Source organism: Trichoderma harzianum (genome assembly GCF_003025095.1).
Source record: "Trichoderma harzianum CBS 226.95 unplaced genomic scaffold M431scaffold_83, whole genome shotgun sequence".
Taxonomy (NCBI): Eukaryota; Fungi; Ascomycota; class Sordariomycetes; order Hypocreales; family Hypocreaceae; genus Trichoderma; species Trichoderma harzianum.
Genome location: NW_020209331.1, coordinates 138 through 13,645, shown reverse-complemented (window position 1 = coordinate 13,645; position 13,508 = coordinate 138). Strand labels below are relative to the sequence as shown.

General features: G+C 35.8%; 4 protein-coding genes across 4 annotated transcripts; 3 read left to right on the top strand and 1 right to left on the bottom strand.

The window, feature by feature from the left end:
- Window positions 1-797: 797 nt before the first annotated feature.
- On the top strand, window positions 798-1,938 carry M431DRAFT_514431 (hypothetical protein). The gene is made up of 2 exons (XM_024920233.1): window positions 798-823; window positions 879-1,938. The coding sequence occupies exons 1-2, from the start codon at window positions 810-812 to the stop codon at window positions 1,594-1,596; spliced, it is 732 nt and encodes a 243-aa protein (XP_024767008.1). The 5' UTR covers window positions 798-809; the 3' UTR covers window positions 1,597-1,938.
- A 448-nt stretch (window positions 1,939-2,386) lies between these two features.
- M431DRAFT_102500 (hypothetical protein) lies at window positions 2,387-3,163 on the top strand (the record flags this gene model as incomplete). The annotated part of the gene is made up of 1 exon (XM_024911449.1): window positions 2,387-3,163. One exon carries the CDS (start codon window positions 2,387-2,389, stop codon window positions 3,161-3,163), a length of 777 nt encoding a protein of 258 aa, XP_024767007.1.
- A 4,975-nt stretch (window positions 3,164-8,138) lies between these two features.
- M431DRAFT_463296 (hypothetical protein) lies at window positions 8,139-9,379 on the top strand. The gene is made up of 2 exons (XM_024915378.1): window positions 8,139-9,085; window positions 9,156-9,379. The coding sequence occupies exon 1, from the start codon at window positions 8,309-8,311 to the stop codon at window positions 9,002-9,004; it is 696 nt and encodes a 231-aa protein (XP_024767006.1). The 5' UTR covers window positions 8,139-8,308; the 3' UTR covers window positions 9,005-9,085; window positions 9,156-9,379.
- A 373-nt stretch (window positions 9,380-9,752) lies between these two features.
- On the bottom strand, window positions 9,753-11,311 carry M431DRAFT_514427 (hypothetical protein). The gene has a single exon (XM_024920232.1). It carries the CDS (start codon window positions 11,243-11,245, stop codon window positions 9,881-9,883), a length of 1,365 nt encoding a protein of 454 aa, XP_024767005.1. The 5' UTR covers window positions 11,246-11,311; the 3' UTR covers window positions 9,753-9,880.
- Window positions 11,312-13,508: the final 2,197 nt, after the last annotated feature.

The following is a 13,508-nucleotide window of genomic DNA, read 5'->3' as shown; positions in this document are numbered from 1 at the left end:
TATCCTAAGTATGGCAAGTTTGGAGAGTTTGAGGCCGTCAATAATGAGAAGAGAACAAATGACTACCCCAAGTACGGAAAGTTTGGAGAGTTTGAAGCTGTCAACAACGAGAAGCGTACGGATGCCGAGTAAATCCTCAAGAAGATATACATAAAGATACTGTACTATGTATTCATCAAAAAGACGAGAGCTCAATCCATCGATAGCTAGCAGAGTTGATGCAAATGGAAACTATGCAATGAACTTTTCTGCGACTACCTACACTATTAGACAGCATTGTAGCTTCTTGAAACGGCCACTATCATAAGAGCCATCCTTGCCTAGATAGATTGAAGAACTGAATGTCCTAAACGGTAGGAAATCTCGTAGTCGCCTCACTGAGTGCGGCAAAATTGCTCCCTGTGACTGTATACTGGAGATGAATGCAGAAAAGTTGCCAAGCCATATGCATACCTCAATGTTATTTGCGTCATAAAGTAGTATACATGAATTGAAAGCTTCCTGGCATGAAATAATGACCGACATAAGCAAATGCCGGGAACTTTTGACGGAGGGTTGCAACTTGGTGTAAGTCGGTTCCCAAAGTCGACCCCGCCTGCTAACCTTTTAACCGCCCCGCTACAGCCGTGAGGACAGCAAGGATTCCGGTGACCCATGCAGTGCTCGCTGAACAAGAGGTCACTTCTATGGGTCGTCAGCTAAGTCCCCGAGACCAGCGGCCATCATCCTTATGTTCTGCATCTCTATTTTTTATTTTCGATTTATTTTACGAGTAAGTCTATTCACACAGTAGCAAACAATTTCTCACAATGGCGCTGTCTTCGTATGTTCAACTTGCCCACCGCCCATAAGTAAAGGGTATTTACTGACTAATACAGCTCGTCCTCTTCTTCAGATCCATTCATAGCCAATGCTGAAAAGCATGAATATTCGAAAATCAATACCAGTGACGATGAGGAGGCCGAGCTTTACATACCTCGTGCTCGGCAAAGTAGTCGTCTTCGCACGGTCCTGTCGTACGTGGTCAAGCTCGTCATAGTGGCAATGGCCGTGTATGGCCTCATCACCATGGGAATATATGCAGTAGTCCGATTCCGAAAGGCAGCAGTGCCGCCATGTAATTGCGGCTCGTCCATCGCTGAGGCACTCACTCTTGATTGCAAGTACGATTCACTATCCACGTCCTGGCTTCCACCACATTGCCGCGACGACGAAATGACTTCCCTCTTTGAAAAATCTGGGCCTGGCCCAAATGGCGAATGGAACTACTACGCTTCCAACTTGAACACGTCCAAAGTATTCACGACCGAAGAAATGGCGCTCATGGCGGAGAAGCCCGACTCGGAACGACAGGCATGGGCGACGATAGAGTGGCATGACAAGCATTGCTTCTTTACGCTGCTCAAGCAAGTGCGAGGCAGGGCCAAGATGCAATACACGGGATTTCCGAGCGGAACGGCACACGCAGAGCATTGTGCCATGGGCATGGCCGAGCGCCGTCCAGGAAAACAAATTGTTGTTTCAATGAACCCCGGATTTGGAGATGCAAAGCCCGGCGAGTTGAAGATGATGATAGGGCACATGGGGCACCAATGATGCTTGTAACTCGATAGGCACCGAGTTCCTCTCCTCCTCACAGGTAATAGATTGAGGCATAGGAGACATCAAGCGCCTTGTTCTTGGAAACATAAACCGCGGGAACTCGGTCTAGAATGAATGTCTCGCATAAATAAGGTACAGGGTTTGCTTGTAATTGGTAACTAACAGACATAAGTCAGCCTCAACAAACTGATTTTCCAGGTTCAGAGATAGGCAGGGCCTGCCTGAACTGGAATCACCATGATCTGTTCTTGTGTAAATAGCGTATAGAAATGATGATACTTTCATTGATGCATGCCCTTGGAACTGGACAAACAATTCTTTTTGTTCATAGAGCGCGTCAGATAATCAAGCAATGTCCTCAGCCTAGAGGATGCGGAATGCAAAGAGGTTTGATGTGAGTGAAGTCAAAAATGAAGATGGCTAGGAGACCATCCAGCCGCTGCAATGTTCGCCCAAATATTGAACATGCGGATGGGGCAGCATTGAACAACCCCCTGCAGCTGAGCCCCTCATGAGCCCTCCAAAAGACCAAACCTGCTGCGTGTGCGTGCGCATCCAACACAGCATACCAACGTATGAATGAATCCGCCCGTCATTTAGCAAATATTACTAAATGCTCACTTTTGGGAAGGCCAACATTCATTCACTGTCGAGACATATAAATACCCCTCCAACCACTGCCACGAGTTGTAACACACCCAAAGCCCTATTTATTCTCAATCCTTCCACCCCACTGTCGCAACGGGTCAAAACGAGCCACAACTTCTCTCTCTATACCGCAATCATGTCTTCTAGCAACCGCCTCTCGGTTTCCGTCCAGCCCCTCAATTACGCAGATGTCCACGCCTGTGCGCAGATGACCTCTGACGCTTTCGCCATCGACCCGCACACCATTGTGAAGGGCCTGGGCCGGAAGCCCTATGACATGTACGACATCATGCGCTCCATGCTCCTCGATGGCCTGGAACGAAAAAAACAAATCTACGTGAAAGCCGTAGACGAGGAGACGGGCGAGATTGTGGGCCATGCAGGTTGGGCGTTCAAGGACGTAGATGAGGCGGCTATTCCTTGGAGCCGACCCAGTGATGACAAGTCGGCGGCCAAGGAAGAGCCACGTCCGAAGAAAGATGAGCCTGAAAATGAGGACACTGGAGACGTTGAAGAGAAAAGAGAAGAAGATTCAATTAACCGCCTCAAGGCCCTCGAGTCCCGTGACATGCAATACTGGCAGACCAACATCATTCCCCAGGACAAACCCTGCGTCTTCATCACCGGTCTACACGTGTCGGTTTCGCACCAATCCCGCGGTGTAGGCACCATCATGCTCCAGTATGGCAATGCTATCGCCGACAAACTGGGCCTCACTATTTGGGTACATTCATCGCACCAGGCGTATGAAGCATACCAGAAAGCTGGGTTTGAGGCCGTGAAGGAGCTGGACTTGGATTTGGACGAGTGGGCGCCAAGAGGGCCAAGAGTGGGTGAAGCGGTTATGGGGGACAAGGGGAGCGAGAAATGGGGTAGATATATCATCAAGTACATGAAGAGGGATCCTAAGTAATTGCTTATGTAGCTATATTTAAAATTGTGCGAATCTTGATGAATCTTTTTTTGGGAGACTCAACACTAAGCTACGATGCCTCTTACAGTCCGTCTACGTATATACGATGTGTCTTCCACTGGTGTACCTGATGGTTACCCCGCTACTTGCGTCTCCTCTAGACATCCGAAAGCTAAACACTGGCGCATGCGACTTACGACTGACACAGGGTGGGGGAACTCCAGGAGCCTACCTTAATTTAGTCAGATAGTTGAGTGTTAGAGCGGCTCTGTTGTCTAATTTAAATAAGCGTAAGACCTATGGAGAGAGCTTTTACTTTTTTCCCCCACTACTCTTACAAATAGTGACCAGTTATTAGTACGATTAAGTATTATTACATTAAAGTAGTCTATAACGTATTACTTATTACGATATCTGAGAATGTAATCTTTAGGAGATCTTAACGTATTATTCTTCCTACGCTACTGCTTATACAGAGCCTGAGTTTTATAATCTAAAAGCTTGCCTTGATATAGCTTATTATCTGGCCCTGCTTTTTAAATACATTGACCCTTTCTTATTATTAGGGAGCGGAGGTTAAGAGTATATACTAGCTATAGGGTTTTGTTATGACCTGATCTAGCGAAGGTACGTACCTCGGATAAAGTATAGACCAGAGGGCTAATTAGGAAAAGATTACTTATATAGTATACCTTTAATAGATTATAACCGTAAGCTATTATAATCTAAAGGAACTGTAATTTAATAGTAATTTAAGGAAATAACTAAATATATAAAATTTAATTCTTTATACATTTTAAATAACTTAAATAAATAGTTATTAATATATAATTTAAACTTATATAAAAATATATAAAGAAATATATAAATAAAAAAAGCTTAATTTACTTACTTTAATATATTTAAGGAAAAAAATAAATTAATATTAAAATAAATAAACTAAGTAATAAATTAAATTATAAAAAAGTTAAGCTTTATAAAATTTAAAAAAGATTTATGAAATTAATTATAAATTAAACCTTTTAGAGTAATTAAATAATACAAAAAATAATATACTTAATTTTTTATATTTTATTATTAAAAAAAATATTAATAAATAAAAATATAAAAAAGCTTATTAAAAATAAAAGTATTATTAAAAGTAAAGAATTTAAATATAAAATTAATAAAATAATATTACTAAAAATAAATAAAAAAAATTAATAAACTTTCATACTTAGTAAAATAAAAAGAATATAATAAAAATATAAATAATTAAAAATTAAAAAGTAATTTTAAATATATTAATATTACTTTAAGAACTTTTTAAAATAAACTTTATAAATAATTATAAATAAAATAAAAATAAATATAAAAAAAACTAAAATACTTTATAAAACCTAAGAAAATAATAAAAAAAGATTTTTTAATAAAGTAAAAAAATTTAAACTTAAAAATATTAAATTAATATTTAAAAAAGGTTACTTAAATTTACTTATAAATTATATATTATAAAAAAGCTATTTTTCCTAAATACAAAGGATAAACTACCTAAAAGAAACTAATTATAAAAAAACCTTTATAAAACTATAAACTAAGCTTACTATTATTAATAAATAACTACTTAATATAATAATTAATAAAAATATTCTTTATATTTATTAAAGGGTTTTTTTTATATAAAAGTATATTTTATTTACTAAAATAAAGTAAAAATATAAATAAGCTTAAATATATATTTTATTTAAAATTTAATAATTAATAAATAATTTTAAACTACTTATATAAAATATATTTATTAATAAAAACTTAATAAATATATTATTTTATTTACTACTACTATAACTTTAGTATTTATATAACCTTAGGTATTAAAGTAAGGAATAATAATATAAAAACTATTTTTTCAATAATATAATTTATTTTTATTAATTTATTAAGGTAATATAAAATATAATATATAATTAAAAATATAACTTTAAAAATATTAATTAAATAAAGTACTTAAATTTAGGAAAATAAAAAGTATTTATTTAAATAGCTAAAGAATATAACTTAATATATAAAAAATAAAACGCTAGTAAAAGTTTATTAAAAATTAAAAATTATAAATAATAATAAACTAGCTTTTTTAATTTATAAATTAAAATAATAGCTAAAGCTTATTTAATCTATATATTAAAGTAAAAGCTTAAGCTTATTTAATTTATAAATTAAAAAAGGGTTATAAACTATTATAATAAATAATTTCTAAGGCTTTATACTTAAGTATAAAGGTTAATATTAAAGTAGCTAACTTTACTACCTACGCTAGGAAGTACTTATAAAAATATTTTTATTCTAGCTAATTAAATTAAGTTAAAAGTTATACCTACATAAGATTATACCTATGTAGTAAAAATATTATACCCTTTTATTAATTACTAATAATATTAGTAAAGGTAGTTTAATAATTTCTCTTAGTTTTTTTTTATAAAGGCTTTTTTATTAACCTTAGGCTATAGGTAGTTATTTTTATTATTAAATATTTTAAAGCTAAGTAGCTAAATTCTAAATTATTTAAGTTTATTAATTAATAATATTTTAGTTTATAATTTATTAATATATTATTTAAGTAATAATAGTATTTAAGGCTTAAGTTTTTTTTATAATATTATTAAAATTTATACTTTATAAGTTTTATAAAAGTATAGTTAAATTATTATTAAGTATCAAGTTAATTATAATATTAATTATTTTTTTAAATAAATTTATAATATTAATATTACTATTTTAATATTTACTTTATATTTTATTTTTTTAATTTATTTCTATATTTAAAATTTAGAAATTAATTATTTAGTATTTTTATAATAAATATTACCTATAGTCTAAGGTAACCTTTAAATAAAAGTTATAAATATATAATAAGCTAAGCTTTTATAATATTAGTATAAAAGGAACTTTTAAAAAATAAACTTTATATTAGGTTTATATTAATAAATAAACTAAGCTAAACTAATAAATAATTAATAAAAATAAAAAAGGGTTTATTTATATAATTAGTAAATAATACTTAGTAAATATAATTAAATCTTATTTTATATTTATAATTAACTATTTAAATTATTTTAAATAAATATTATAAAATAAATATATAGTATAATATTTACTTATATTTACTTTTATAAAAGTAAATATTTTTTTAATTAAGTAATTATTTACTAGTATTTACTTTATAAAAAGTAAATATAACCTTAATTAGTTTATATAAACTATTATTTATCTATTGTACCTACCCTATAGGCTTACTATTTACAACTATAAGTTATTAAGTTATAATATTTATCCCTTAGGAATCCCTTCTATATTAACCTATAGGAGCTTAGCTTATTATAGTAACTTATATAAGTATTTTAAATATTTTAAAAAGTAATAAGCTATAATACTTTTTATAAAATAATTAAATATTACAATCTAGTCCGCCGTAACAGCTAGATCCCTTATAAATAGCTGGTTCTATTATAGTAATTACTATAATTGCGATTATTAGCCTAATCTTTTGCCCTGTTGGTGCTACGGTATAACGGAACGTAATATTATAATCGCAAGAAGCCAGTGGCCTAGGGTTCAATTCCGGCTTATGGTCTAAGGTAAGCTAGATTATATTAGACCTCCGCTGCTGATAAGGCCTGTGGAAAAACGTTATAGGGAACGTTACAGTACCCTTAGGGGTTAGAACAGCTGTTTAAGACCGCTGGAAGATAGCTTAGTTTACTATTTTAGCGAGGTCTTAAGGACAAGACCACTAAAAGGGGAGTACTGTATTACAATCTAGTCCGCTATAACAGCTAGATCTATTATAAATAGCTAGTTCCGTTACAGTAATTACTATAATTACGATTATTAGCCTAATCTTTTACCCTATTGGCGCTACGGTATAACGGAATGTAATATTAAATATATAAAATTTAATTTTTTATACTTTTTAAATAATTTAAATAAATAATTATTAATAAAATATTAAAATTAAATATAAACTAAATTTTTATTATATTTTATTTCCGTTATAATTATACTTACTTGAAGCTACTTTTTATTCTTTTTACTAATATAAACTAATTAACCTTAGCTTATTACCTTAAGAACTTACCCTATACTTTATAAGTATTAAGTCAGGATATTATAAATAGTTAAGATAAACCTAGTATATATTATTTACAGCAGTTAGTAAACGGTAATTAATTTTATATAATAGATTTTTAGGCGCTAGCAGGACAAAGAGTAACTGGCAATTATACAAGGGTAGTAGTCAGCAGTTACCTAATATAGTAAACCCAAGCCCTATAATAAGTTAGGTTAAGCCAATGTTATTGTAAATAAACTTACACAACAGGGCATTTTACCAAAGCTTTTACTAATTTTCTACAAAAGGTTTAGTAAAATAAGCACCTAGCTTATAATAGCTAATTGAATTAGTTAACAGTAAAAGCGGACCTTTGCTTGTTTATACTATCTCCGGTTGCATGGGTTATTGATAATAGTAAATGGTGGTCACTCCTTAATTGGCGTTTACTACCACAACATAGTCTTTACAATACAAGCCCATCAAGCTTATTAGATCATGGATACTTCTCTTACCAGCCAGAGTATTGTACGCTAGGTTGTCGTGTGTGCAAGATCTTTGTCATTGGACATCGCATTAACACACATCTTCGCGCATCACCACATAAGCTTAAAGGCCAGCAGATTAAACAGGTCGAGCAGTGGGCATCAAAGCTAGACATTATCCAGGGCCAGGACGAACTTGATGCTCTACTTACCCCGTCAGATGACATTCGCCCCATAGCAGCATTAGGCGAACCAAACACTAGTGGCTTTCGATGCACATTTATATCCAATTGCAAGACTGTAGGCTCCAGCTTGAAGAGGATACGAGAACATCTCCGCGCGGCACACGGCTGGAATCAACATCTGCAAGGCGGCCGTCGAACAGCTGGAGAAGCTGCGGAGGAGAGAAGTGGTCCGTGGAGAAGCGATGTCATATACCAACGGTTCTTCGTTAAAGGGCCCCGAAGCGAATACTTTGAGGTTGCAAGGGGTTAGACGATTGAAGATACGCGGGCCGCTGATCGCGACAGAGACGTGGATATCCAGCGAGCTGTAGATGCTTTCCAAGCCAAGGCGATGCGTCTCCGGCGAGAAGAGGCAAGCAGGATTGATGAACAAAGCGACTTCGGCCCCCCAAACTCTTGGCTACGACGGCTGGGGGCTGCTTCCCATCTGAAGTATTTCAGCCATAAGAAGGCTTTTCTGCGAGGGCTTATATCGATGGAATATAGCATTGACTCAGACCAACCGCAACACAGTGACGATGATGCACTTAGGCACATCCACTCTGCTTTCGACTCTTTGGTCATGGAGGCAAAGCTGATTCTAAGACCAGAGATCGTATCGTGGAATGCGCTGTTTGAGGTCAACCGGAAAGAGCTCAAGAAAGAGCGATCCAAGCCGTTCCATTTCAGGCTTAGGCCGGAGACGCAAAGGAGATACGCATTACAATGGAAGCAGTTTCTGGCATATGTTGTCCGGGCCATGGCTCTGGGGGATCCGTCTAAAAGGCCGCCTTTCAAGCTCAGCAGGAAACAAAAGGACGCTTTCGAGACGCTTATAGGCAATGCGAGAAGGCTAGCGGGCGTTTGGACAGACGAGTGCGACCCAGAAGAAGCCAGCTTTGCTTCGTTGCTCGACACCGTTAAGACCGACGTCTTGGAGCTGGCCATATCCACGCTGGACCATTTCACCAAGGCTACAGAGTATGACAGCGTGCTCGTTAGCTTCTTGATGGTTCTTAGTGTACGAGTAGACGACCTACATTGGTAAGACTCTGATTTACTCTAGCAGAGTTGATTTAATTAACCCTTGTACGACCCACTATGCGGGGGGTAGAGTTGATTTAGAAGACCAAAGAGTAGAGTTAGTTTTTTATTGATAAAGCACAAGCGCATAATATAATACTAGAGGTCTTACTAAGTTTCCGCAAGAGGTTTAGTGAAATAGCTATCTAACCCCTTTACTAAGCCGGCGAGTGAGCCAGGTTGTCTCGGTCCGGTGTAGGGAGTCTCAGATAAGGAGGCAAATGTCATCGCAGCCGCCTGGGTTAGCAAGCGCAGGTTGAAGTTTACGATACAATTGTTAAGGGAAATAGTGTAAATCAGGCTAGGATTGATTACAGACTTTAAGATAGAAAGTGGTGTTCAGTCTGCCAAATCTAGGGGAGTAGCCGTTGCTTTTATTAGGTTTGGTACTGGCGGCTACACCAAAGCCGGAGCCCGGAGCAGCCGCACGACTAGGCTAATAGCTTGGGAAGCAAACCACTGGCACGTAGAGCTTTAAATTAGCTACTGTATATAGAAATTGGATAATGGAAACGTAATAATTACTAGTAGTTCGTAATTTAATCGTTCTTTATGTCCTTCTTTCTTCATACCAAGTGCACTCTATACAGGGGTTTTTCAAAATACTAGCCCCTTAAGAGTTTTTATACTGGTCCCCAGCATTCCTCATTTACAACCACCAGGTCCGTGACAAGGAAACGACCAGTGAGCCTTGGACGCACGCGAAAATTGGAGCCGGTTGGATTTTTTTTTGAAAAATAAATAACTGCAGAAGAACGAGGGAAGAAAGGATGAGCCCAGGATCAATAGTAATATAAGAGCGTCCAATAAGGCGGGAACCGAGGCCTTGCGTTATCCATAATCACGCCAGCCCAAACCCAGAACGCGAAGGGACGTATAAGGGCGTCTTCTGTTGTATGGTGCATTTGGTTGCATTGGCAAGTGGCACACCTGAAATTCTATCACTGAGCCATTTGAGCCACTCAGGCGCCGAAGCGGCCATTGACTCGTCGTGGGTGAGGTTGTGATACACGCTCAGGTGAACGATGTTGCCTTTTTTGCAGGCGAAATCGTATGCTTTAATCGTAGCAGTGTAATTCACAATCTCATCGTCATGGGACTGTACAACAAGGAAATCCTTGTATCCTTTTCTCCCGGTCGCGGCGCCATACTGGTCTTGGAATTTGGTGTAAGCTTCATGAATCGTCTTATTCTGCTCAGGAGTAGGCTTCAATATGCCATGGTTCGGGAGGTCAAAGTTGAGGCCCGCATATGAATTGTCGCAGAGCCCAAGCGCATTCATCAGCGGGTAACGCTTCATGGCCTCTGGGGTAAAGACGGGTGGCTGTATGGAGAAATTCAGGGACTGGAAGATGTTCACAATCAGGGGGCCGAATCCATATCCCTCAGAAAGAGGAACGGCGGTCAGGAGATCATTCAGTCTCGCACTAGGAGCTACGGCAACTCCTCCCACGTATTCGCCACTCTGGTTAGAAGCAACACGGGGATTCTCCTCAAGACCCCATATGGCTCCAGCGCCTTGAGAATGACCGAGAGAAGCCCATTTAGTGGTGAAGACGTTTGGGAAAGCTTTGCGGGCGGCAACAACAGCGAAATATACGTCTTCTGAGTTAATGACTGGGTTTCCGTACTTGTGTGTGGTGTAGTTGTTGCCCAAGCCCGCGTAGTCTGTAGCAACCACGGCGAATCCGTGGGGTGGGAGAAGCTTCCAGCTGTCGTAATCGTACCCGTTATAAGAAGACGACGCGGCGCAAGCAGCGACAGTTCCGATAGTACCATGTGCATATGAAATAAGCGGTGTTTTGTTGGATGCCTCACTCAAATAGGGAAGAAGGATAAACCCAGTGGATGGGACTGGCTGTCCACCAACACCGACAGATGTATATTGGATGAACCATAACGAGCTGCCAGGGGTGATATCATATAGAGTGGAATTCTGTCGCTGAAGCTTCAACAGGTCTCCAGGTTTAGATTTAGTAAAGTTATCTGCGGTGGCGTAGAAGTCATAGTTGAAGGGAACATCTCCAAAGATCGGACGGTCCAATGCCTCGAATGTTTGTAGGTTCTCTAGGCAGGCCTTAGAAGAACAACCGTACGCATTACCTTGGGCCAGAGTGATGTTGAGGTCGTTTGGACGATTGGGCTGTTGCGCTTGAACGAGGGCAGCCAAAGAGGCCAGCAGAAGCCCCAAGGAATAGACAGTCATTATGTTGGACAACAGTGCGGGATATATGTATAACTACAGTTGAAAATGGATTTATGAATTGACAAAACAAAGTTATAGAATAGAGCAGCAAGAGCGCGTAACGATTCTTTATAAACGTATATATATGTAAGCTATCGTCGACGGAATGTAGCTATGAGATTAGGGACCGTGGACTGGATTGATTACTAGCTCTATTTGATCGGCTACTGAAGGTTAATTCTTATTGTAGCATAACGCGACGCCGCACTTTTCCAAAACGGAAGACATTAACAAGGTGACGTTTCCTTAAGCGTAGGTACCCACTGATTAGAAAGTTTGTTTTGAATACGGGAATGCTCTCCCAACGTCAATATTCACGAAACGTCAGATTGACGCTCCAACCTGACATCAATATGACTCAATGCAACTACCAGTAGGATTATAATTAGGGCTATCTGTATATCGTCCCTAAGCAAGCTAGTTTAAAAGCGTTACCCCGCGGCTAGGACGGTGTAGATATGAGAAGCTTTGGACCGAGATCTTGAGGCCATATAGGGCTTTTGGGACAGATCAAACATAGGGTTGACCAAGGTTAGTTCGTATATTGTGGAGTGCAGGTCCATGAGACACTGACTATTAATTCATTTAGCTAAATCCGTTAAGGCGAGGACAGCGTGAGTTGTGAGCCTATTACAATCTCAATAAGTAGGAGGTCTTTAAAGAGCTAAGCAAGGGAAAATAAAAAGCCCCATAGAACATTTCCTCTTTAAACACTCGGAAGGGTTACCTGCGAAATATCACTTGACGCCCAATGGCAGGATGAAGCTGATGATAATAACAAAGTCAAGTGCCTTAGGTTTGATAGCGCCCCCTATATATCGTTGGCGGGGAGCAAATGTAGTTAAACCGCAGCGAATAGCTGTCTTTCAAAGATACTAAGGAAATTTTCTAGCACAAATGCAATATACTAATTAGCTAGGGAGTACTAGTATTGTGTTACAGTCAGGAACTGTGTTGTCACTCTCCTACACCTCCTAGAATGTAGTAGGTCAATGCTATGATTGTGCTTAGTATTCCACTATCTAATTGTTCTGCTCTGCTTCCTACTGCCTCTCATACTATTTCTACTGCTACTATTACTATAATAGCGACGGTTCTGCCTCTAATGTAAATTCCTTAAGAGCGATATTTCTAAACTACTGTAAGTAGTTAGGATATAGATATATAGAATTTTATTAGCTATTATTTTAACGGCCTTGATTTTGCATAGGTATTTTAATGGCCCCTGGTATAAATATGGATCTGGTATAAATATATTATATTGTATTTATATATTGAGAACTTAATTTTATTTTATCTTATAATAATAAAGGTTTAATTAACTTTAGTAGATTTAATTTATTTAACTTTATTAAAGTAAACTATTATATATTTACCCCCTTAAACTAAAAGCTTAATATAAATAAAAATACATAAATAATAAATAAATATATATACTAAGGTCTAAAATACCTATTTATTTTTATATTAATATATTTATATTCTTTATTATTATAATATTTACATTATAAATTTATTTATTTATTTACTTTATTATTAATATTTACTAAGTAATTTAATTATATAAGTCTTTATTTAAGTACTAGGATAGTAAAAGTTACTAAGTTTAAATTAAGTATTTATTATATTTTAATATAACAGAGGAAATTATTATAACCTAACTTTTATAATTATAATAATAGGCCTATAGGGTAGCTAGTCTTAGATAAACGTTAAATTAATTAATTAATTAAGAATAAATTATTAAATTAATTAATAATTTAATAATTTATAAATAGATTATTAAATCTCTAAAATAATTTATAATAGGATTATTACTACTTAGTAATTATTTAGCTTAGTTAACTAAATATATAAATTTACTTTATATTACTTATTGAAATACTTAGATAATTAGTTATTATTATAGTATTTATAATATGATTAAATTGAAATATGTATATTTATTTTTATTTATATTACTAATTAATAATTAATTTACTTATTTACTAACTTAATTACTTTACTATTATAAATTATAAAATTACTCTAAGGTTTATCCTTTAGAAATATATTATAACCTAGCTCTTAAGGTTATAATAAGGAGTTAATAGGTTAGATTAAACTAAATTAACTTTAATCCTTTAACTAATTAAAAAAAGATTAAGATATAACTTTTTAATTTAATAATAGATTAATAAATTATTTATTAATTTAGGAAAAGATTAATATTTTTTATATTAAT